This window comes from Telopea speciosissima, chromosome 3 (genome assembly GCF_018873765.1).
Source record: "Telopea speciosissima isolate NSW1024214 ecotype Mountain lineage chromosome 3, Tspe_v1, whole genome shotgun sequence".
NCBI lineage: Eukaryota > Viridiplantae > Streptophyta > Magnoliopsida > Proteales > Proteaceae > Telopea > Telopea speciosissima.
The window spans coordinates 28,337,850-28,362,740 of NC_057918.1; the positions used below are offsets into that span (position 1 = coordinate 28,337,850).

At 40.2% G+C, this 24,891-nt stretch overlaps 2 protein-coding genes and 1 pseudogene across 2 annotated transcripts; 2 read left to right on the forward strand and 1 right to left on the reverse strand.

Moving 5' to 3' along the window:
* The first annotated feature begins 14 nt into the window (after positions 1-14).
* Positions 15-7,542, forward strand: LOC122654820 (annotated as a pseudogene).
* A 7,202-nt stretch (positions 7,543-14,744) lies between these two features.
* LOC122654322 (protein WEAK CHLOROPLAST MOVEMENT UNDER BLUE LIGHT 1-like) lies at positions 14,745-19,485 on the forward strand. Its single transcript, XM_043848370.1, has 4 exons — positions 14,745-14,785; positions 15,778-16,244; positions 16,349-16,767; positions 17,451-19,485. Exons 2-4 carry the CDS (start codon positions 15,818-15,820, stop codon positions 19,344-19,346), a joined length of 2,742 nt encoding a protein of 913 aa, XP_043704305.1. The 5' UTR covers positions 14,745-14,785; positions 15,778-15,817; the 3' UTR covers positions 19,347-19,485.
* Positions 19,486-21,562: 2,077 nt separating this feature from the next.
* On the reverse strand, positions 21,563-22,574 carry LOC122654326 (auxin-binding protein ABP19a-like). The gene has a single exon (XM_043848374.1). The coding sequence runs from the start codon at positions 22,496-22,498 to the stop codon at positions 21,866-21,868; it is 633 nt and encodes a 210-aa protein (XP_043704309.1). The 5' UTR covers positions 22,499-22,574; the 3' UTR covers positions 21,563-21,865.
* Positions 22,575-24,891: the final 2,317 nt, after the last annotated feature.

Sequence of the window (24,891 nt, forward strand, 5' to 3'; positions counted from 1 at the left end):
AATGCTCGGTCTGATCTTCTTGTCAGGGTATGGAATTCCAGGAACAACAACACTGTAACAGTGATAACGTCTCTCAGAGAGTGAATAGCCCACGATTTTTGGGACTTATGACTCGAAGAGCCCACTCCTTCAAGCGAAACAACAATGGCAATAACAATCACAATACCCAACACGAGATAGATCTCCTACTCAACTCCCCAAGTTCTGAAACCTCAATTTACCCGACTTTTCATGATGGGTTGGACTCACCTTCTGGGAGGAAGCAGACCCACATTCAGAATCAGCAAGTTCATGTTGTTGATTTGTTTCGGGAGAAGAGGAGGCTGGGACACTGGATGTTCTTGGTGTTCTGTGCTTTCTGCTTGTTCTTGGGTACTCTGAAGATATGCGCAAACGGGTGGTTTGGAGCTTCTGTTGAACAAGAAGGGTCTTCTGTGGTTAGTCCGTCAACATTCAACACTACTTCCTGCTTCATTTCTTCTTCTTCTTCCTCCGCCTAGAAGCCATTGTTTTTGCTTCTGTTACTGGTTATGATCTTAGTGTAACTATATACCAAGAAAGCAAGAAGATTTAATGTCCACTGGCTAAATTCAGTTTGTTGGTGGGCTAACCATCCATCCCCTACCCAAATTTCAACCCTTAATTCATTTATTGTTCCACGGTGATCATTAATTAAAAATTTCGAAATACGAAACGTTTTCTTCTTCTTCTGGAAGTTGGAAATAAAAGACATTGAAATGTTTATCTGCATGATTTCCCTCCCCCCCCAAAGGGGGAAGGTGGTACTCAATTTCTCCTCTTTCTTTTCTTTGGGAGTGGCGAGATTGGGGTTTACAATTTCTCCTCTTTTTCTTTTTCCCTTTTTCCTCCAGAAGTCTCTGAGTTCTTTTTATTCCCTGAAACTGAGGTTTGGTCGTTCGGGGGGGGGGGGTGGAGATGGGTAGGTGGAGGCTCTATGAAAGTATGTTGTGCTGTAGATTGTTTATATTGAACTACTAACGTTCCTTCTGTTCAATGTTCTTGTCCTCTGATTATACAAGTTCTCTGAAGCTGGGAAAATGAGATGTAGTAGCTCATACTTACAATAATATGCAATAGTTGGGGTTTTTCTCCATTAAATAGAAGTTATTGAAGTTTACTTGGAAAGGCATTGTTGAAACCTTCTTGCAACTATGGATTGGAGACGAATGGATTAATGAGGGACCTTCTTTTTTTTTCTTGGGGGGGGGGGGGGGGTTTCCAGCAAATTCTATTCTACCCAAACCCCAACCAACAAAAAAAGAAATGGAAGGAAATAAATAAATAGATAAAGTTCATAACTACCAAAAATGGAACAGTTGAGAGTACCAATTCAGTTGTGCTTCAATCCTTAAACCGTCCTGAAGAGCTCTCTATCATAAGGGACCAGTGTTTCACTTTTGGTTCCAATGCACAGAGAATATATACAAGCTTCAAACTGAATGTGTTGCAATTCCAGGCCCAGGCACTAACTAGGATCTGGTTTGCTCATGTGCCATTAAGACCAGTGGCTGCACCAATCGTGAGGTGTGATTTAGTAATGCAAGTTAAACTGGCTTTACAGTATAAAAGGATACAAAATGGCCAAGAAGAACACAGAATGATATTGTGAGGGTCCTGCTGCTCTCGAAAAGCCATAGTGAGTCCACCCTAGGGTGCTAGAGCTCGTGGGGAATCACTTTCAGTACACCTCAAAAACAGTTGAGAGTGATGCTTAACTTTCTTTGATCATTTACGATAACCCTAATGACCTGATAGCCTACTTTTTGAAAGAAGACAAAGCTCCAGATAGTGGAATGGCAGAACAGTATTTCTGAGGCTGTTTTTTATTAGTTGTGATTCTTAGGACTTGGGACTAGTTTACTACTTATGTGATCGACTTTGTTTCTGCTGTCTATTTATATTTAGTTCTATTTTACTTGTTTCTATATTTGGTGGGATTCGTATGCTAAAAACATTGTGCATGATCTCATGACTTAATTTACCAATGAGTTGGTTGTATTGTCAAGATCCAGTGACCAAGGATGTACTGACCATGAGTGAATCAAAGTTGTTGGTCCCTATGAGTCAATTCAGGAAAGAATTTTCCAAACAATGCCTCTGCTTGAGTTGGTTGTATTGTCATGATCCAGTGACCAAGGGTGTACTGACCATGAGTTGAGTCAAAGGTGTTGGTCCCTATGAGTCAATTCAGGAAAGCATTTTCCAAACAATGCCTCTGCCTCTATCCTTATCTGACAGAAGCATGCTTTTACTTTAATCTGATCACTTGAGTATTCAGCATGCCTCCGCTTTATCCATTCTTTGCATTCTTCTTATCTACAATTTTTGTTTGTGTGTGTGTTTTCCCTTTGGGGTGGAGAGGGGAGGGATAAATTATTTTCATGTTTTGTTTTACCTAATTTCTTATGTTCTGTGACCAGGATTTGTCTGACACCCCCATCATTGGTCAAACTCATCAACATGTACATAGGGAGGGTGGAAGTGATGTTGAACGAACCCTAAAGACAGTAGTATCAGGTGTAGTCGACAGCCAAAACAGTATACTTGAAGTAAGTCTTAGATCCAGATTTTGTGACACATTGTTTGTTTCTTGGTCACTTGGAAAGTACATCTGTTGCTTGTGTGATTGAGTGCTCTCTTTCAGTAGTCAGATATTTGGTCCAAGCCCAACAGTGAGAATTTCACTCGGTGCATTGGCCATCCAAAGGGTCACAAAAGTAAGCAACCATAATTTTAGATCCTTATTAATCCTTATGCATCCCTTTCATAAGATTCTGAGCTTCTCTATTTCTGTTCTTTTGTCCTTCTCTTCCTTTTCTCTTTTGCAGAGCTGGATGCTAACACAAATGGTTACCTTCTTGTAAATGCAAATGGTGGCTTGAATCAGATGAGATTTGGGGTCTGGTTATTATTTATTCTGATGATTCAGATAGGATGCTCTTACAATGTTAATAGCAACTAGTTACTGATTAATAAATATTTTTAGAGTGCAGATATGTGATATGGTTGCTGTTGCTAAGATCATCAAAGCAGCACTTGTCCTACCTTCACTTGATAACACCTCCTACTGGGCTGATGAAAGGTTCCTTTGTGACTTACTATTGGGTTTGGGCCATTCAATCTAATTGTGTGAAGAAGAGTTTCCCTTTTCTTTTCTTTTCTTTTTTTTAATTAAGTTATTTCAGCCAATATTATCTACGGTTTATTCAAATTCTTTCCGAAGTCAATGAACATATTGAAGAAAATCTAGAATATTCACAAATTTTCAGACATCCAATTCAGTGTGAACACAAGTCAAAATCAAGTTTTAGTTGACTCATGTAGTTCTTTTTGAATGCGGTCAGACTTGGTTTTTCGTAGCTTATTGGGTCTACATTAGTAATAATTATTAGGTAGGATCTATTTAATTTGCTTGGATATGTTTTCATATTAAACAAAATTATATTTCTATGGTGATTCCATCCTATAGTTACTACACAACTTCAGTGATAGTGATAGTTTTCCAGCTTCATAGGTCTATAAGATCTTTAAATGGTAAGCAGGCTAGTTAATTATATCAGAACCTAATAGATTGTTCTTGTGTTATTTACAGTGGTTTCAAAGACCTTTTTGACTGGAAACACTTCATAGGGAGATTGAAAGATGATGTCCACATAGTTGAGACATTACCACCTGACTATGCTGGAATTGAACCTTTGACAAAGACCCCAATATCCTGGTCAAAGGTAAACACCATTTATTGAATTTATCGTTTAATATTTTTTGAAAGTTTCTTCCCCTCTCTACCTACAATTCGTTGACACGACTAATCAACAGATCAGCACTTTGATGGGCTGTCCTGAATTTTTTTTTTTTTTTTTTTTTTTGGGGGGTGGGGGGCGGCATTCTGTTGGACTCCCAACGAAGTATCCACATTCTTCTGAAAAATTCATTATTCAGATGGGTTCTGACTCTCTGATTGATGCAATTCTTGGGGTATTGCCATGGATGAGGTTGGCAATCATCAGACAACCTCCATCCATGGCCACATACACAAATTAAACATTTGGTGTTGAGAGGAGATGCATCAGCATCCCTGACATTGGGTACCACCACTCCATCCTGTTTATTCATCTTCTTGTTACATTGTCTGAGAGACAACATAAATATGCCAGTTGCTTTTGTTCAGGTCAGTTATTATAAATCGGAGATCCTCCCACTTCTGAAGCAGCACAAAGTTCTGTACTTCACTCATACTGATTCTAGACTTGCCAATAATGGACTGCCGAAATACATACAAAAGCTGAGGTGTCATGTGAACTACAGGGCATTGAAATATTCAGCACAAATTGAAGAACTTGGGAACACCTTGGTTTTGAGGATGCACGAGAATGGAAGCCCTTATATAGCTCTCCATTTAAGGTAAATTAGGATAGGTTGCTCCCCTGCACACATGCCCCCCACCCAAAAAAAAAAAGGAAGGAAAGGGCTTTTGAGGTTACAATACATGTGTAATTTTTAACTAGTTGCCCTACGGCCTCGCTCAGACCTGAACTGGGGCTGCAGTTTCTGTCAGGCTTGCATGTTTACTTGTCCAGTTGGGCAACCTGACCGAGCCTGATGGCATGTGTATTACCTATTATAACATGCATATTTCTGTTGAAGAATGTAAGAATTGAAGCTGTTGGCCCAGTGGTTAGGGTGTTGCTTTTTAAGTAAATTGACCATGCTTGACGGATCTAACCCAGATCAGTCCTGCCCAACCTGAGGCAATCTTGTCCAACTCGAGTTGGGTTAGCATCAAGTGAAGCTAAGGCAGTCAATGATTATTGTGTACCTTTTCTGTTGGCTGTGGAATCCTGTATTTCTGAAATGCAAGTACAATATCCTCTGGTTTACCTCTACAGTACAACAGTCTTTGGGCTACATTAGCGTTCTATGTTATCGAATTAAATTTGTTTTGGCTTGGGTTTAGGACCTCAGGCTGAGCCTCAGATCTGGTCCGATGTTGAGTTGATTGTCTCAGTTAAGAGTTAAGACAATCAAAATTGCTAGAAAGTAGGCATTTGGTTGTGAAGTCAGAGTGGTAGGATTTTGTATTTCGTTTTTTTTTTTCTTTTTGTAAATTTCATGTTAGAACTGTTTAATTTTCACAGAATCTGAATCAGTTGATAAGACATAACAGAAACAGTGATATATTACCCATTTAACCCACCCCACCCCAAAAAAAGGGCCCAGTGAGATGTTTTAAGGAACAGATAAAAATTAGGGAATTTTTTTTGAAGATCATAACTTTTGGGGAAGGGTGTACAAATAGCCTGTACCAACCTCTGATGTGCTGTTTTAGGATTCAAGGGATAAAGCCGTATGATTGATTTTTCAAAAAAAGGCTTCAAAATCAAGGTCATATTTTTATGACAAATTTTCTAAAATGTTGATGAGTTGCTGCAAAAGATACCTGATTAAAGTGCAGTAAACTAGACAATGAATTTTGAATGGCATCTAGTGCTCCCAAGAATGTCTGTTGTTCATTTTATACACTATTTACTTATCTTTCTCCCTTTTGGACTTACATTGGATCATACTTGCTTGAATATGACAAAAGCAATAAGCTTGTAAGATGGAATATATCTTATACTCATTTCCGACCTCTTTCCTTTTCCTATTTAAGGTATGAGAAGGATATGCTGGCGTTTACTGGATGCAGTCATAATTTAACAACGGAGGAAGATGATGAGCTCCGGAGGATGCGTTATGAAGTTAATCATTGGAAGGAGAAGGAGATTGATGGATCTGAGAGGAGGAAGCTTGGGGGTTGTCCCTTGACTCCAAGGGAGACTTCCCTTCTGCTCAGAGGTTTGGGTTTCCCATCAAGCACCAGGATTTACTTAGTAGCTGGGGAAGCTTATGGGATTGGAAGTATGCATTTTCTTAGGGACGATTTCCCAAACATTTACTCCCATTCCACTCTCTCTACAGAAGAAGAGTTGAACTCTTTCAGAAATCACCAAAACATGCTCGCAGGTTTGGACTATGTTGTTGCCCTTCAGAGTGATGTTTTTGTTTACACCTACGACGGGAATATGGCAAAAGCTGTGCAAGGTCATAGACGCTTTGAGGGCTTCAAGAAAACCATCAGCCCAGACAGGTATTATTCTTATTAACCCTTTACTTTTAAACTTATTCTAGTAAATGTTTTCTACTGTGATAGCATTCTTCTACGATATCAGAGCTGCAAAATACAATCTAATTAGGGATAAGTGGATAACTACATGCGGTGCATATGTTGAAAATGATTCAGAAAATGTATAACCAGATGGTTGATCTAGGATTAGTAATTGTGTCAATTTTCATTAAAAAAAAAAAAAAGAAATTATTTTGTTAAAAGAGTACCTTAGGTTTATTGTGATTATTTGCTGAGTTGCTGTGGCATTGCCCTTTGAAAACTGGTAGGGGTGGTAATTTGAGAAGTCGTTGGTTTAACTTGTTAAATGCATGCTTATGTGCATGAAGTAGAGAGTGAGATAGGGGAATTTTGGCGAGGACATGTACAGATACTTTTGTTTTAGTTAGCAACTTTTGGGTTGTTGTTGGATAGGTTATTTCAGGATTAGGAAAGATAATATATTTGGGATTAAATGCAATTGGTGGATGGGGACTTTTATAGGTGACAAGTGAGATTTTCTATTCAGGGTTGTGAATCTGCAACATAACGCTTACCGGTGTTTGAAGAACAAATGCTCTATATACACTTCAGATATAGCTGGAAAGTGCCACTTAATGGGTGGTTCTCATTCTCTCATTATAAGATATTTTATATTGATATTGCTTAATCTTGTAAATAATGCAGGCAAAATTTTGTGAAACTTGTTGATGAATTTGATGAAGGAAAGATCAATTGGAAGAAATTCAGTTCAAAGGTGAAAAAGCTTCATAAAGATCGAATTGGAGGTCCATATCTCAGGGAGCCTGGAGAGTTTCCAAAGCTGGAGGAGAGTTTCTATGCAAACCCTCTTCCAGGATGCATACGTGAAAATCACCCGACAAGTAAGCGTTTCAGATGATGGGCTGTAATCTTCTTTCATGGCATGAACCACTTCAAAGCCAGGTAAAGCCGAAGAATTCTTTTCATGGTCGCGGATATATATTTTCAGAGTGTGATGAGCTCAAACTATAGAAGGAAATATCAACTACATTTGATTCAAAATGAATCATGATTGGGACATCATCTGACAGGAGGCTGAATGGAAGTAATGGAAGGAGATTTTTATGTTTCGTACATATTAATCAATGAAGCAAGCGACGGCTGTGTCAGACTCCGAAAAGGATTAACAGGATACAGTACTCAAACTGGAGCTCCAGAAAACTGTAGAACAGTATGCAGCAATCACGTGGAATTGGTTTTGTTTATTGTGTAATCCTGTTAATGTAACTCGGTTAATTTGATTGGGGATACTAAGGGATGGCACAAACTGATTGGGCTGTGTTCATTCTATTTTCATGTAACAAAAGATGATAAAAATGAAAAATGATCATTCTTGAGTCAGCTTTCCAAGCGAAATGATTTCAGATTCTTCAGCTTTTACTTCATAAAGAACTATGGTCCCAGCACTTAAACCATATAAAAACAATGAAATAGAAGAGGTAAAGTAATGAAGGAATTGGTTATGAATCCCCTACTCACTTTGTATCAGCAAGTACCTGGTGCTGCCCGTAGCAGTCTGGATAGTGATGGTGATATTAGTGGGATGACATGAGTGGTTGCTGCACTATGATGGAATGTGGCTTATATAATCTAAGCGTGACAATGGAAGACAACCATGTACTCATCCCTGTGGCTTTTATATTTGAATAATGCAAATGAAATGTTACCTTTTTAAGGGATTGATTCCTTCCCAAACTAGAGTGAAAGGTACTGAACCTCTAGTAATGTATGTTTGGGGGGTCGGGGTGGGGCCTTAGAAGTGCTCCCTATATTTGGAATTTCATGGGAAAATGTTTTTCAACCCTGAAGGCTTTCTTGATGGTCTGGGAATTTTCATAGAAAAATGTTTTTCACACCAGTAGGCTTCCTTGATGGTTTGCCTTTTGGTCAGATTATTGGATGAGAATCCCTCCACTCGGATCAATTGAATCTGGATCGGGTATCATCTCAATATCATATAATGCACCATGATAGGATTTATATGCTTGTATTTCAATGAAGCAAAATTGACCTGAAGGTGGCAAAGTTGAATTTTCAACAAAGTTCTGAAGCTATTATATATCCCCCACATGGGAAAATATGATTTGATTGAAAACTGAAATTTGCAAAAATGATCAATGATGATGAGGACAACACGTCCGATCAAATCCAAAAATAGGTGCAATGTGGAAGATAGTTGCTCGTCAGTCAAGGAAGGAAAGGTTACCTTGATGGGGTGGGGTCTCATTGATCATCCAATAATAAAAACTGTCTACCATCAAAGCCATCTGAATGAACAGTCTAAGTCTAACTAACAAATGCTATAAATAATAAAAATACTTTGATAAGATGATAAAACCAGAATTTGTGGAATGATTTTCTTACTTCTTCATTGACTCATCGTATGATTATATACATAGTTGATTACAAATCAGTGGAGAAAATCTCTCCAAGATAATTACAACTTCCTATATTGGGTAAGGGATAGAATAGAAAGAATTCAAATAAGATTACAATCCTATATTTACACGATTCGATGAAAGGGGATTGAGGAGGAGATGAGGGAGTGAGCTGGATGATGAGGAATGAGTTGGACGTGCGTTAATACTCCCCCTCAAGTTGGAGCATGAAGATTGGAGATGCCCAATTTGGACCGTAGATTTTGGAATTGCTCACAGCCAAGAGATTTGGTGAATAAGTCGGCCAATTGATCTTGACTGGAAACCTTGGCCAGACAAAGAAACCTCTGCTGGACTTTGTCACGAACCACATAACAATCTATTTCAATATGCTTCGTGCATTCGTAAAAGACCGGATTAGCGGCAGTGTGAAGGGCTTCCATATTATCACAATAAAGAGGGATCGGAGCAGCAGTAGAGATACCCATGTCATGTGACAAATAAGAGAGCCATGTAAGCTCACATGTAGCAACCTCCATAGCACGATATTCTGCTTCTGCCAAGGATCGAGAAACCGTGGTTTGTTTCTTGGTCTTCCAGGAGATGGGACCAGAACCAATAAAAATACAATAACCAGTGGTGGATCTCCAAGTCATAGGGCAACCAGCCCAATCAGAATCATAGTAAGCCTTCAAGGAAATGTCCGATTGTTTAGGGGAAAAAATGCCTTGCCTAGGGGTAGCCTTGAGATAGCGCAATAGGTGTAAACCTGCATCGTAGTGAGATTGACGCGGTTGATGCATGAATTGACTCAAGATGCTCACTGTGTACACAATGTCGAGCCGGGTAACCGTAAGATAAATTAAATGGCCAACCATCTGGCGATAAATAAAGGGATTTGAAATTAGCTCATCCTCGGAATCAGATAACTTCATATTTTGTTGCATAGGAAAATCAACAGGCTGAGATCCAGTTAGGCCACAATCCACAAGGATGTCTAGAGTATACTTGCGTTGAGAAATATAGAGACCCGATCAGGAATGGGCTACTTCAATGCCAATAAAGTATTTGAGGATCCCTACGTCTTTAGTGTTGAAGGTCTGACAAATAAAATCCTTGACTTTGTTGATGGAGGAGATGGCAGAACCGGTAATGACTATGTCATCAACATACACAAGGATAAATACCGAAGTGTCATGTTGATCGATGCATGAAAAAAAGGGAATGGTCAGCTTGGGACTGCTTGAAGCCAAACTATAGTAAGACCTGTGAAAATTTGAAAAACTAATTTCGAGAAGCCTGTTTAAGCCCATAGAGAGACTTTTGTAAGCGACATACAAGGTGCTGCCCCTTTCGACGATGACCAGGAGGAGGAGTCATGTACACTTCTTCAGTAAGATCCCCGTGTAAAAAGGCATTATTCACATCCAATTGGTGGAAGGACCATCCACGGGCAGCACCAATGACAAGAAGCGTGCGAACGGTAACCAAGTTTGCTACTGGAGCAAAGGTATCGTGATAGTCAACTCCTTCAATCTGTGTGTACCCCTTGGCCACAAGACGGGCTTTGTAACGTTCAATGGAACCATTAGAATGACGTTTAATTTTGTAGACCCATTTAGAGCCAATAGCCCGTTTGTCAAGGGGTAATGGAACCATGGACCAAGTAGCATTGTTTTCAAGAGCTACAATTTCTACATGCATAGCATCATGCCACTCCTTGAATTTCATAGCTTTGGTAAAATTTGCAAGTTCAGTAGTGATAGATAATGAGCTGAGAAAAGAGAGGTGAGGTTGAAAAAAAAACGATCATAAGACAAATAAAGAGAGAGAGGATGAGATGTACCTGAACCAATAGTGGATGAAGAACTTCTGCGAGGAAAGTTAACATGGTAATCTTTTAGGTATGCAGGTCGGACATGAGAGCGGGGTGGTAGGGCGGGTGAGGGGTCGGTGAGAGGTGGTGGTGTGGGTTCTGTGGTATTAGGAGGCAGAGGAGGTTAGGTGGGAGGTGGGGTGGAAGAAGTGGTGTTGGTAGGAGCAGGTGGTGGTGTGGGTATGGTGGAATCGGGGTCGGGTTCGGTGGATGGTAAAGGAAGGAAGGGTGTAGGAGGGGTGGATGTGAGTGTATTGTATGGAAAAATAGTTTCATGAAAGAGGACGTCCCGGGAAACATAAATGACTTCAGTAGAGATGTCAAAAATGCGATAACCCTTTTGACCGTAGGGGTACCCAATAAAAATCCCAGGGGATGCACGTTGATCAAATTTATGTTTCAAAGGGTTGCGATCAAAATAGAGACAACCAAACACACGAAGGTTAGATAAAATAGGCTTTTTGTGAAAGAGAACCTCATTGGGTGTTTGGTGATTGAGGACTGATGTGGGCAAACGGTTAATGATAAAACAACGGTTATTATATAGTCCCCCCAAAAAGATAATGGTAAATTGGCTTGAAAATGTAAAGCACGGGCAATTGTAAGTAAATGTTGGTGTTTACACTCTACAACGCTAATCTGTTGGGGCGTGTGAACACAACTAGATTGGTGTATTATACCCAATGAACGGAAAAAATCAAAGTTAGGATTATTAAAAAAATCCCGAGCATTGTCAGAACGCATTTTACAAACTTGGGTATTGAATTGGGTATTAACCATAGCCAAAAAATAACGAAGCAAAGGAGACACATTAGTGTTGTGTTTCATCAAATAAATCCAGGTGTTTCTAGAGAAGTCATCAACCACTGTTAAAAAATAGCATGCACCCGAATGAGTTGAAATACGAAAGGGTCCCCAAACATCTACATGAATCATTTCAAAGCAAAAAGTAGTACTAATGGTGCTAGTAGGAAATGGTAAGCGAGTTTGTTTTGCTAATGGGTAAATTGTGCATGTGCACTTATTTGAAAAAGAAATGTTAACATCCAAATTTTTTATTTTTGGGGATAAGGAAAAAGCGGGGTGCCCAAGACGCCAATGCCAAAGGTCAAAGTGAGATCCAGAAATAGTAGTAGAGGTGAAAGGTGTTGGTGAGTCCAAGAAATAGAGGCCACCATGTTTCCTATCCGTCGCAAAAATCTTCATTGTTTGTTGATCCTGAAATACACAAGAATTATTAGAGAAAATGATGAGGTATTAGGATTAGTGGTAAGTTGGCTAAGAGATAACAAGCTAAACTTAAAAGTGGGAACATGTAGAACATTGTGAAGAATAATATTGGAGAAAAGGGAAACACTACCAGTATGGGCTACAGAAGTGTGAGTACCTGTAGGTAGGCCAATGTGGTAATTAGGATGAGCTTTAGTGTAAGAAGAAAAAAAGGATAAATCAGAAGCCATGTGATTAGTGGCACCACTGTCGATAATCCAACAAGGTTTTGAAAAGGTTGAAAAGCAGTAGGAACTACCTGCAAAATTTGCCAAGCTATGCGGATTACCAGAAAGAAGTAAGGGTAAGATTTGCTGCACTTGTTCTGGAGTAAAGAGTATAGGGCCACTAGTGGTGGGGGCAGCAGTGTCATCTAGTGGAGAGTTTGCCATATTGGCATAAGCAGAATGGGTATTGAATGAACCAGATCCATGCCCACCCTTGGTAGAGCCACCACGACTTGTAGATGAACCATTGCGTGAAAAACCGGGAGGATACCCGTGAAGTTTGAAGCATTGAGAATCAGAATGTCCATTCATATTACAATGAGAGTAATGATACTTGGGCCGAGTAGGGTTATTGTTAGCCTTGGAGGAGGATTGGAAGGACACGTGAGTTGTCATGGCAGCCTGTTCGGGTTGCGGGAGCCAAGAATCAGTGAGCGAACGCTGATGCTCTTCTTGTACAAGAAGATATATAATAGGCTCGATTGATAGAGGGTAGGGGATCCATTAATAAGAGATAACTACGGACAGTGGCATATGACTCGTTGAGACCCTGGAGGAAGTCCATGAGGTAATCCTCAGCCAAAAGAGAATTGAGAGGGGCAAGGACGTTACACGTGCAAGGTGCGGTACGAACCAAGTTCATCATGTAAAGCCTTGAGTTTGGTATAATGAGTGGAAATAGAGCCAGTGTCTTGAGTGAAAGTAGCAATGGTGCGTCGAATCTCAAAAATGCGTGGGGCATTTTTTTGAGAGAAACGGTCAAGGAGATCCTTCCAAATTTCAGAAGCTGTAATAGTTAAGAGAAGGCTGTTGGCAATGATAGAAGTGGTGGAATGGATGAGCCAAGAGGTCACCATGCTGTTGCAACGCATCCAAGCCGATAAATATGGTTCAGAAGTGGGTTTAGGAATGGTGTCATTGATGAATCCGATTTTGTTCTTAGCTTGGAGAGACATCGTGATGGCGTGGCTCCATGTAGGATAGTTGTCACCATTGAGGAGTTGGGTGACCAGTGGACTGCCAGGGTGATCCGATGAATGAAGAAAGTACGGGGATAAAGGATCGGATGTGGGTATGAGAGTTGCAGAAGCCATGGCATCTTGGTTTGTGCCAGGCATATTGGAAAATAGAAGAAATACAGGCACAGTAATCGACTAGACTGATACCATGATAAGATGATAAAACCAGAATTTGTGGAATGATTTTCTTTTTTTTTTGGAGACAGGAGGGGTATCCGACTTTAGGCCGACTAAATCCCCTCCTGGGCTCGTACATGACCCCCACGCCACGCACGAACCGGGAGCTTCTGGATCCTAGTGAGCCTCAGGCGGGTGGCCCCAAGAAATTATGCAGCGGGAAGGTTTGATCATGAGACCTCGCTTCCTGAGGCGGAGTCTCATGTCCCCTCCAAGCCAGCTACGCTAACCCCTTGAGGTTGGAATGATTTTCTTACTTCTTCATTGATTCATCGCATGATTATATACACAGCTGATTACAAATCAGTGGAGAAATTCTCTCCAAGATAATTACAACTTCCTATATTGGGGAAGGGATAGAATAGAAAGAATTCATATAAGATTACAATCCTATATTACACGATTCTATGAGAGGGATTGAGGAGGAGATAAGGGAGTGAGCTGGATAATGAGGAATGAGCTGCACGTGCGTTAATATACTTCCACAACAGAAACTTACTATCTCGATCGATCAACAACAATTAATATAAATGGTGTTCGATCCAACATTGCCCAAACATTACTCACAACATCAAGTTTCAGACATTATGATTTCCTCTCCTTGCTCATCAAAAGAATTTGCATCAAAACAGAAAACATTCAAACCCTGAAGCTTCAAATATAAATGGTGTTTGATCCACCAAAACCAAAAATAAAATTTAAGCAAATGGAAAAAAGAGAAAGAATCAACCAAAACCCATCAGGCCATAATCATGTATTCAAGTTTCTTGACATCCAAACCAAAAAAAAAAAGAAAAAAAAGATCTCCCTTATCTTCTACTTACCACCTCTGAAACCTCTGATGCGATTTGGCCTTTTGATCATTAGTTTTGCCAAGAAATCCATCTGCCATGTATGAGACCTGAAACCTTCAACAATGGTATCAAAATATGACCACTTGACACAACTGTCACATTGCACATTTGGATGGAAGTGAGTGTTGGTAGGGCCATATGGTAAGTAGGACCCATTCATTCATTCCCCAAACTCCAAACTTGAAGGTGAAACACAGACAAAATAATGGATAAAAATGGACGTTGAAAGTTTCATAAAGTTGGGATTTTATAAGAAATCATTTTACTGTAAGTAGAATCTAAAGGCATTTGTATAAATTTTCTGTCAATTTGAATTCCTTTAATTTTAAGGACGATGTGTGTGACTGTGATCCCACATGAGTGACATGGACAATACCCATTTTTTACGTTTAGTATCCACTTCCAAACGATCCACCACACTTCACAAGGCAAAGGAAAGGGGACCCATGGAGTCATCTGTGTCATTCTATCTGTCCTGGACAGCTCAAATTCTCAATCCGTCTTCCTTCTCCTTTTTTTAGAAAAAAGAAGAATAACAAAGAACAGAGGTACCCATCCTCTGTTTTTTTTCTCCTATTTCTCCTCCTCCTCCTCCGTATTTTTTTTAATAGTTTTCCAGCTTACGGCCATCGTTCCTTTCCCTCATAGGCTAAGAGAACGTTCTCTTAGTCCATTACACGTTGCCGACCTCTGGTCGGGTGGATTTGGATCACTATCGTGAGCTTGATCGCCGTCGCCGGAAGAATCTGCTGTTTGCATTGCAAAGCTTGATCTGCGAAGGTCAGTCTCCATTAGACCCTCCAAATATTCTTTGTTTTTGTTTCTAAGCAAATGGGTATTGTCGTCGTTTTCGTCTTAATGCATCATATCTGAGAATTGGGGATCCTGAAGATTCATCTTTGTAATCTATTTCTTTGAGAATTCTCTATTGCATCCCCTGCATGTAATTTCTATGAAATATTTGCGTCTCTTTTTATTAATTTTAATTGGGTTCATCGATTTTTAATTCTATTGGCTTTCTTTATTCTGTAATTGTGAGCTAAGAAGTTTGGAGATTTGATTGTCTTTGCTAGCTTTAATTCAAATAGTCCAAGTTTGGAAGTGTTCTCGATCGATAGGACAAGGTTCAGATCCGGACTGTCGCTGTTGATCGTCTTTCTGACAAATTTGATTTATGGTTGAGGAAAATTCTGTTTGAATGTAGAAAGGCATTCATCCATCTGAGGGAAGGGCATGTAAACGCTGCAAATTTTGTGGCCTATTTCAATTATTTAATTTTATTCTTATAAGAATTTTGTTTTTGTTTGTTCATCTTGTTTGAATACCAGTAAAGTATTTGGACATAACATGGCGTCTGTACAATCCTACATCCTGATTCAGGATTTTTTATTTTTTATTTTATTTCTCTTACCTGTTTTAGTTTTCTTGATGAGAAATCTGGTAAGAACTTCTATTCGAGTGACAAAGCAGAATGATATGATAGATCTCACTATACTTTTTTAAACAAAATGTGCTGCAACTATGCTTCCATTATTTTTTTGCCCTTTTCTTTTTCTGTGGTTACTTCTGATTAGAGATACATTGCCCTATTCGGTTTTATTATATGATATTATTGTTTAGATGCTTCAATTGATACTTTTCTACTCTCAAATAAATGCACTAGTATCTTTAATTGCATTTTGATTCTGGAAGATGGAGATGTGATATAAAAAGAGGTTATGGAGAATCACTTGCTCATTATCTGCTAACTTATGTTTGTTTACTTGTAACAGATTCCAAGAACTCATTGGGGACCCTTTAGCACCAAAGTCTATGGAGGAAACGAAAACTGCAGGAGAAAATTTTCCAATAGAATCCTCTCCATCGAAGTCCGTAGCTTCGCAAGATGATGAACACACTGAACTAAAAGTTTCAACTACCCTAGTTGCTAATGAAGAAGTAGAGCATGATCAACAGAGCTGTGTGGTAGAAGATTCTGAAATAGCAGTTATACAAGATGGTTCTGATTCTGGAGCTCTGAGCCAGGATGCACTTCTTCCAACAAGGAATGAAGGGATATTAGAGCCTGAAGTTGAGCAAACTGCAGCAGGGACCTCAGAAGCTATTCTTTTGTACTCTTCATCTGATATCTCGAAAGCAGAACCTAACCATCAGAGCATTGTGACAACAGATTCTGAAATTGCAATCGTGCAGGATGCATCGAGTTCAAAAGAGAATTCAGAAACAGTAAATCCAAAAGGTAAGCAAACTGTACCAGGTTGTTTAGAAGGACAGTATGGCTACCAGATCTCTGTGAAAGAATTTTCTGACATGCACTTATGTGAAATGCTTCTCATTGTTCAGCAACAGGTCCAAAAATGATAGAGTCAAAAGTAGAGGAGATGGTTCCTGGACCCTCAGAAGTTATTCCATCACCACATTCATCATACACCTCAAGAGGACAACCTAGTGATGCTTCCCAGCAACCTGAAGATGTTCAAGTTAATAATGTATCAATACCTTATATTGCCTCTGGTGAAATTAAGGACTCTCAAAATGGTCATCATGTTAGGCTGTCTGATGACCTCAGTCAGCTCCTGGCAGAAAATGCAAATATCAACAATAAAGGACCAGAGCATCTTCATGTTTCTTCGAATGTAAAACAGGTTGATGTACACAAAGGCCTTGTTGATACTGCCATGCCTTTTGAATCAGTTAAACAAGCTGTTTCTAAGTTTGGAGGAATTGTTGATTGGAAAGCCCATAAAATCCGGACTGTAGAGGTACAAGGTTTATCTAGGATGCTTGCTTTCTTCTTTTATCCTGCATAGATTCAACTGTAATCTTGATGGTATGTTGATCTTTTGGATACCTAAAACATTTAAAAATTTTCTTCATTAGTTTAGATTTGTCTGCAACAAAAACAAACCATTTAGGTAATAGCAATGTTTTTATGGTTCATTTATTGTTTTCTAAAAATGTTGAAGCAAATAATATTAGATATTTCACTTCGGTATTTAAAAAAAATAAAGGTATTGCCTACTGTTTTCTTCTTCTAGGCCTAAATTGTATCGAGCAGCAGCTCTCTAGGACTCCCATTTCATGTTTTGCACATTCAAATCCAGGCAATTAGACTGGAGATTTGATTTCTTATCTTGTAGCTACTTATTATAGCACTCATCCGATTAGAGTTTGTGCTTTCACCTGTTTATGATAACTTAAGGGCATTGATGTGGAAAACTCCACGCTTTTGATACTGAGGTGACTTTTTCGATTGAAAGACTGATGTCTTACCATAATAATCAAACAAGGGGTACTTATTGGCTTTGCATGGTCAATTGTCTTCTAGTTAGGAGTTTGCACCCCAATTATAGAAACAAGGGTTCCAAAACAAAGCTTACATTTCAGGTGGATTCCCCTTTCTCCACTTACGAGAGAATCTTAAATTTCATAATTGGCTTTGCAGAGGCACAAGAATGTAGAACAAGATCTTGAGAAGGCAAAAGAAGAGATTCCCGAATACAGGAAACAGTCCGAGGCTGCTGAAGATTCAAAAGCCCAAGTACTAAAGGAGCTCGATAGCACGAAGAGGCTCATAGAACAACTGAAGCTTAAACTGGAAAGAGCACAAACTGAAGAGCATCAGGCAAAACAGGACTCTGAACTTGCCAGGCTCAGGGTGGAAGAAAAGGAACAAGGAATTGCTGACGAGGCAAGTGTTGCAGCCAAGGCACAACTTGAGGTTGCTAAAGCCAGGTATTCAGCTGCGGTTGCAGATCTGAAATCAGCGAAAGATGAGTTGGAAGCACTAAAAGGAGAGTATGCTTCCTTAGTTTCTGAGAAGGACAATGCTGTAAAGAGATCTGAGGAGGCTGTTTCTGCCTCCAAGGAAGTTGAGAAGACAGTGGAGGATCTGACCCTAGAGCTGATTGCAGCAAAAGAATCTTTAGAATCTGCGCATGCCGCACATTTAGAGGCAGAGGAGCACAGAATTGGAGCTGCCATGGCCAGAGAGCAAGATTATCTGAATTGGGAGAAGCAACTGAAGGAGGCAGAAGAGGAGCTACAGAGACTGAACCAACAAATTCTGTATGCACAGGATCTCAAATCAAAATTAGATACTGCATCAACCTTGCTACTCAATCTAAATGCCGAATTAGAAGTTTTCAAGGCATCCAAATTGAACCAAGAAGCTTGTGTGGAAAAAAGAGATTCGCAAGGTGAGTCAGGAGACTCAATGAAGGAAACCCATTCAGATGCACAATTGGCAGTAGCTTCAGCCAAGAAAGAGGTTGAGGATGTGAAGCTCAACATTGAAAAAGCAAAAAGCGAAGTAGATTGTTTGAGGGTTGCAGCATTGTCTCTTAATTCAGAACTTGAAACAGAAAAGTCGGCCCTTACCACCATTAGGCAGGGAGAAGGAATGGCATCAATAGTTGTTGCCTCTCTTGAAGCAGAGGTCAATAGTATTCGAGCTGAATTAGCTCTTGTTCAAATGAAGGAGAAGGAAGCCAGGGAGAAGATGGTGGAGCTTCCCAAACAGCTACAGCAAGCAGCTGAAGAAGCAGTTCAGGCCAAATCTCTTGCTCAATCTGCTCTTGAAGAATTGCGAAAGGCCAAGGAGGAAGCTGAGCTAGCCAAGGCTACCATAACTACCACAGGGATCAGATTACATGCAGCACGGAAGGAGATTGAAGCTGCCAGGGCATCAGAGAGGTTGGCACTTGCAGCAATCAAAGCATTACAGGAGAGTAAATCAACCAAAAGTAACGAGGGTGAGGATGCCAGTGCTGCAATGGAACTTTCGTTGGAGGACTATTATGCCCTTAGTAAGAAGGCGCATGAGGCCGAGGAGCAGGCCAACATGAGGGTAGCAGCAGCCATTGCCCAAGTAGAAGTGGCTAAGGAATCAGAGTTTAGGAGCTTGGAAAAATTGGAAGAAGTGAATAAGGAAATGGCGGCAAGGAAGGAAGCATTGAAAAATGCAACAGCGAAGGATGAGAAGGCCAAGGAAGGGAAGCTGGTAATAGAGCAAGATTTGAGGAAGTGGAGAGCAGAGAATGAACAGCGGCGGAAAGCTGGCAACACTGATCAAGGGGTTGTAAACTCCACAAGAAGTCCAAGGAGGCGCTTTAAGGATTTGAGAGAACAAAAGAACTTCATTGGAGAATCACATGCTGCTGAACCTGTGGATCATGTACCAATCCAGAAGGCCTTTCTACCCAGAAATGACTTGGAGACTGATCGTACTCCAGCAGTGAATGTGGTGAAGAGGAAGAGGAGGAGATCACTGTTTCCACGGATTGTCATGTTTCTGGCCAAGAGGAGAGCACGAGCATCAAAGTCAAAACTAACCTCTTGATTGTGCACATATTTTGTTGTTGTTGTTGTGTCTATACTTCTCTTATTTTTGTGGGTTTTGAGCCCAAATTGGTATCCTAACTGCTGAAGTTGATCCACCGGATTTCTGTATAGTGTAGCAATGATTAGTTGATCTGTTTAGAGATTTGCTTCACATGTATTTTGTGGTTGGTGGTTGGGATGAGACAATAAGTTGTGCAACTTCTTTTGCTTTTTTGTTGGAAAGGGTTGTGTAAGCTTGTACTGTAATGTAATAAGATTAATAAGTTTGCTGAAATTAAGTTAAAACGGATAACTACTGGATTCTTGGTAATTCTTTACCAAATAATAACCCCGATTCTTGATTCTCACCCCCTAAGCCTTTCATTCTTCTACTTCCCCCCTACTAGAAAAAAAAATTGTACTTAAAATGGTATCTGCTTCATAATACATAAGTTTTTAATAACAGATTTTAGCAAAGCCCAATGGAATGATTTGATGTTGCATGAAGAAATGAGGACTTATCCATGGGTTGTTGCCATCAGAAGAGTCAGGGAAAGGAAGAGGAAAAGTGAGCTACAAGAGTACACTACTAGAACCAGGAGAGATCCCGAGGATCAGAGGGGGAAGATGGTGTGGGGACAGGAAGGAGGGAGGGGATCCCCAGCCAGTAGAGAGTAGCCGACTACTTGCATCCATCCATCGAGTTGGCAACGGGCATCACTTTGTCGGTGTAGGAGAGAAAGGGAGAGGGTTGGATACACTGCTGGCTTTCTTGGAGCTAGCGATTGTGCCCAATGGAGAGGGTGGGGGGGTCATTTTCATAATGGTGGGAGAGAGACAGACTCGGGTTGGGCAAAGCCTCAGCATGCCCAGCCTTTATAGTTCTTTTCTTCTTGAAAACGTCATTACCGTGGAATACACGAATGGTCAATTCTTTCATTACGATAGTTTATGCAATTCCATGGACTACACCTATTTGCACGAATACCTTGATTGCCAATCAGGACATTTACTTGGGTGGTAGTCATCAGAACAGTCCAGGGAAGGATGAGGAAAAAGTGAAAGAAGAATATGCAATACGGTTAAAATTGCCACATCATCTTCAAAATGGCATAATTATGCTATATCCCTTCACCGTGTTCCCTCCATCACGCGTTGAAGGTTCACTTTCACCACACCACACCTTTCTAAGGTTCACAAATCCCTATATGGATTTAGTATATTCTCCAAAATACTCTCTTGATGCCTTCATGCGCATCTAAAGCCCTATGATGACTAGGCTCCTATTCACCATGGTTTAAGGAAAACTTGGTCTAGTATTAAAACAGTTCTTTTTCTTACTGAAAAATGTTGTTACAATGGGATACAAGAATAAACCCTGCGGGCCCAATTCAAGTAACGAAGAACTACTCCAGAAGCCATCCGTACCTTTTTTTTTTTTTTACCAAGTTTTCCTTCACTCCATTTCTATTGGAGACGTGACTCATGTGTCATCATTAACTCCTACCCCTTTGTCTAGCACCGCATCAATGACCATGGTGAGAGGATTTCTCTTTCATGGGTGAAGGAAAATTCGGTCCTTTTGGTTTCAGGAGAACGATTATTAGATGGGGGATCTGGAGGCTATTTATGTGGATTTATCCCATTTCTTAGATGAACATGCCACTGTGAAACCAATTTAACCCATGTAATGGTCAACAACACCCGCCCACATCCCCTTGGAATCACTGCCCTTCTCAGAATTTAGAAATACAAGTGTGAAAAGTGTCATATGGCTTATTCTTTTACATAAAAAAGATCCCCACAACGCCAGAGCGAATATGCCTTCCCACGTTATCTCATTCTAACCAATGAATCTCACACTGACACTCTATCTTCTCACACCAAATAAGGAATCGTTCTCACATTCTTATTGGTGTGACATCTCACACTGGCGTCGTGTGAAACTTCTGCCTTTTTGACGTGTAGAATGCCATAGAGCATTAGAGAATTGATAACATTATCTGCAACAACAACAACCCCCCCCCCCCCCTCCCAAAAAAAAAAAAAGGTGAGATATTCCATTTTTGGGTGTCCCAAATCAATGGTAACTGCCACATTAGCATCTAGTTGAGCTAGGCTTCAGCTTCAAAGCCACATTGATTGATGGAAGCTTGTGCTTCCAAGCTCTCACTTTGAACAGTTTACCTAGAAGCAATAATAAGTACTACTCAGTAATCACTTCACATTCTTAGAGAAGCAAATGAAGAACTCTCACATTGATAATTCATTACAAGAATCATAATTGGATCTTTAACCTCAATGACAAGAACCCTCTGCTCTACCAGAAGAAGGATACTTAATAAGATTACACTTAATTAATCTTCTAAACTAGAGAAGAAATGGGATAACTGAATCCACGTTCACAATTGATCAGAAGAGAATGCTTAGATATGGCAGAAGAAGGAAACTAGAGGAAAAGAAAGACAAAGAAGGAAAAAAAAGAGGTGGAGGGGAATAAAAAAGGAAGGATCTCCATTCTCCAGGAGAGAATTGAACTTAGCCGGTACCGCCAAGGACACCCTTGAGCTTCTTCACCTGAGCATCATCGAGGAATGTAGTCTTCTCCACAAGCTCAGAAGGCAAGTCATTAGCAAATAATGCAAAATCAGTGATCTGGAGACCAGGGATTGGACTACTGAAGCTAACAAAAGCTATGGCAGTATTCCCACCCCCATTCACCTGGAAATGCAGCAACCCTTGTGGGAAGACCATGATATCCCCCTTCTTTAGTGTCTTCAAGTAAACTGTATTAGCAGATGAAGAGACGAATCCAGCACAGATAGTCCCCTGCACCACCACTAGCACCTCCGATGCACCGGGGTGAGTGTGGAATGGGATGACACCATCTACTGCAAGGTCTAAACGTGCCATGGAAATCCCAAGCCCGTTTACGCCGGGGAATTGAGTTGCAAAAGCAGGGGTCACGGCGGCCTTGATGATGTTGGAGGTGTTACCCGGCATTCCAAGACTGTATACGAAGTCATCAACGGTGACTTTGGCAGGCATCTTGCAGGAGTAGCCTGCAGGGCCTTCTGGGGCCGTGAAGTCAGCTACACAGAAGTCCTGGACAGCACCATGAGAAGGGGAAGAGGAGGAGAAGAGGAGAGCAAGGAGAAAGACGTAAAGCATGTTTCAACTTTCAACTAGAGATCAGCTTGTGTGTGATTGTGGTTGTAGTACTCAGGTTGGGTAGGGATTTGGTTCCATTTATATAGAAATACTTGGCTTCTTGCTTGGAGAGTGAGGGAGAGAGTGAGAGAGGTGCATGGTGAAGTCAAATAAGTGCAGGAAAAATGACAAAGAGTGAGTTGTGAATCATGTGATCACTACTGGGTGTATCGGATCTTTCTCTTCATATAAAACAAGAAGTCTCTTTTTGTGGAGATCAAAACTTTAAAACCACCAAAAGGAAAAGAAAACTGTCTGCTTCTTGGTTTTTAACAGCAAGAACAGTCATAATTACATGATATGAACAGTAAGGTGGATCAACTATGAATCTCCTCTTCACTTCAAGTTGATAGTCCAATCCACACTCGGTTCATTTGGTGAATTATTTACTCAATTTGTGTTATTGTTTAGTGAAGTTTTGTACCCAGTGCACAAGGCTCCCATGTTTAGCAGGGTCTAGGGAAGATCAAATATACGCAGCCTTATCCTTGTTTCCAGAGAGGCTGTTTCCAAGACTTGAACCTGTGACCAAGCGTTCAACAAGTGAGCACTTGACCAACGCGTCAAGCACAACCTTCAAGTTTTGTCTCTACCCAAACCAAAAAATTAAAGGAAGTTTTGAAGTGTCAAATTATCGAAGTTCATGAACTTCATTTATGAATCACTAGGAAATTAATTTGTTTAGTTTTATTATTGCAGATAGTGTTGAACTGAATTCTCTTTATATGCTTCATTTGGTGAATTAATTCATTTGAGAGTCAAATAACCAGTTCAGGTGAATTGGTTAATAATATATTGAATCAGACAAGAAGAAAACAGAATCAACATTCCAGGAAATTGTATAATTGATTAGAGAATTACCAGCCTCCTATGTGTTAAGAGTACGTGTTCACCACTCACCATAGGAAGATAGCTGCTTTGTGGTCCATGGGCACATGGAAAAGCTCAGAACAAGACATATGACAGCTAAAAGGTGTCTCTGCAAGTCTTCTTCTTGCCCATCATTTCAGAAGATGATGACCATGCAAAAATTCTGTGGATCCTGAGAATTCCCTTTCTTCTCGGGATCTTGTTTGTACTCTAGACCCGTATGCAATGGGCCTGGAAATTTTGGTTCAATCCTTATATTGTTCTGATGAAGTTAAAACTACTGACACGGTCCATGCCAACAGCCCATTGTCTTCCTGTTCACACTCTTCAAGAAGTTGAACCCAGTTAAATCTTCTCATTCTATGATATTTTTGTAAGAACTTGAAGAACGAGATAGTGTTATTAAAAATAAAAAAGAAATTGACTTGGAAGCTAAAGATTTAAGATTCAGGCATAATCAGAATTGGGATTGGTCAATTCCAATTCAAATCAACCAAATCTGATGATTCCAATTTGAATTTTTCAAAACCATGTTTGGTAAAACCAAACCCGGAACTCCCGGAGGATTGCCATTACTGTCTGTGACTGGCTATATACTATTCAAGTGCTGAGGAATGAAGAATGAGGGGATAACTTTTAAGGGACTGTTTTACCAAACTCTAGGAAGTAGGAACCGCCCTAATCTGTGGAGAAACTTAATTTCTATTGTCGTATCTAGAGTCTAGACTCGAATCTAGCATGATGGGAGGTAGGGTCTGGTCTGTAGTCTGGACTATTATGTGGATCGTTGGACAAGAAGAACTCACGGGTATACAAATTCAGTTGGCCTAATAACAGTTGGATTATCTAAAAATCCTCGATCCTCTACTGTCGAGCTGTCTGGCAAGACCGTGCTACCCAGACATAGTGAGACGTACAATGATCGCCTTACCCCTACTCGGGTAAGGCGTTCGGGCAGGGGTAAGGCAGTCATTACACGTCTTGCCATGTCTAGGCAGCATGGTCCTACCGGACAGCTCTGCAGTAGAGGATCCAAATTTTCTTAAATATATGGCCTAATTACATCCTCCTCCTCTCCGGTGTTTTAAAAATTTAACACTAGTACCCCCTATGGCTGAATGTGTAATTTTTTGAAAACACGGAAGAGGGTGCAATAATATAATAAGATAAAAGTCATGATGACATCATGATAAGTTAAGGTCTCAATCTCTCTTCAAAAATTCAATTTTTTCCTCTTTTTTTTATTGTCTTCCAAACATAACCTAAGCTTAGGAGTCAGAGTATATGACTGCTCCCTCTCAGAAAGAATAGGAATAGGAATAGGAATGGATTTTAATCCTCTCTAATTCCTAAAAGTGTTTAATGCGACAGTGCTAGGTGGAAATGTCGACATTGGAATAGGAATAGGACTGGATTTTAATCCTCTCTAATTCCTAAAAGTGTTCAATGCGCCAGTACTAGGTAGAGATGTCTACACTTGATAG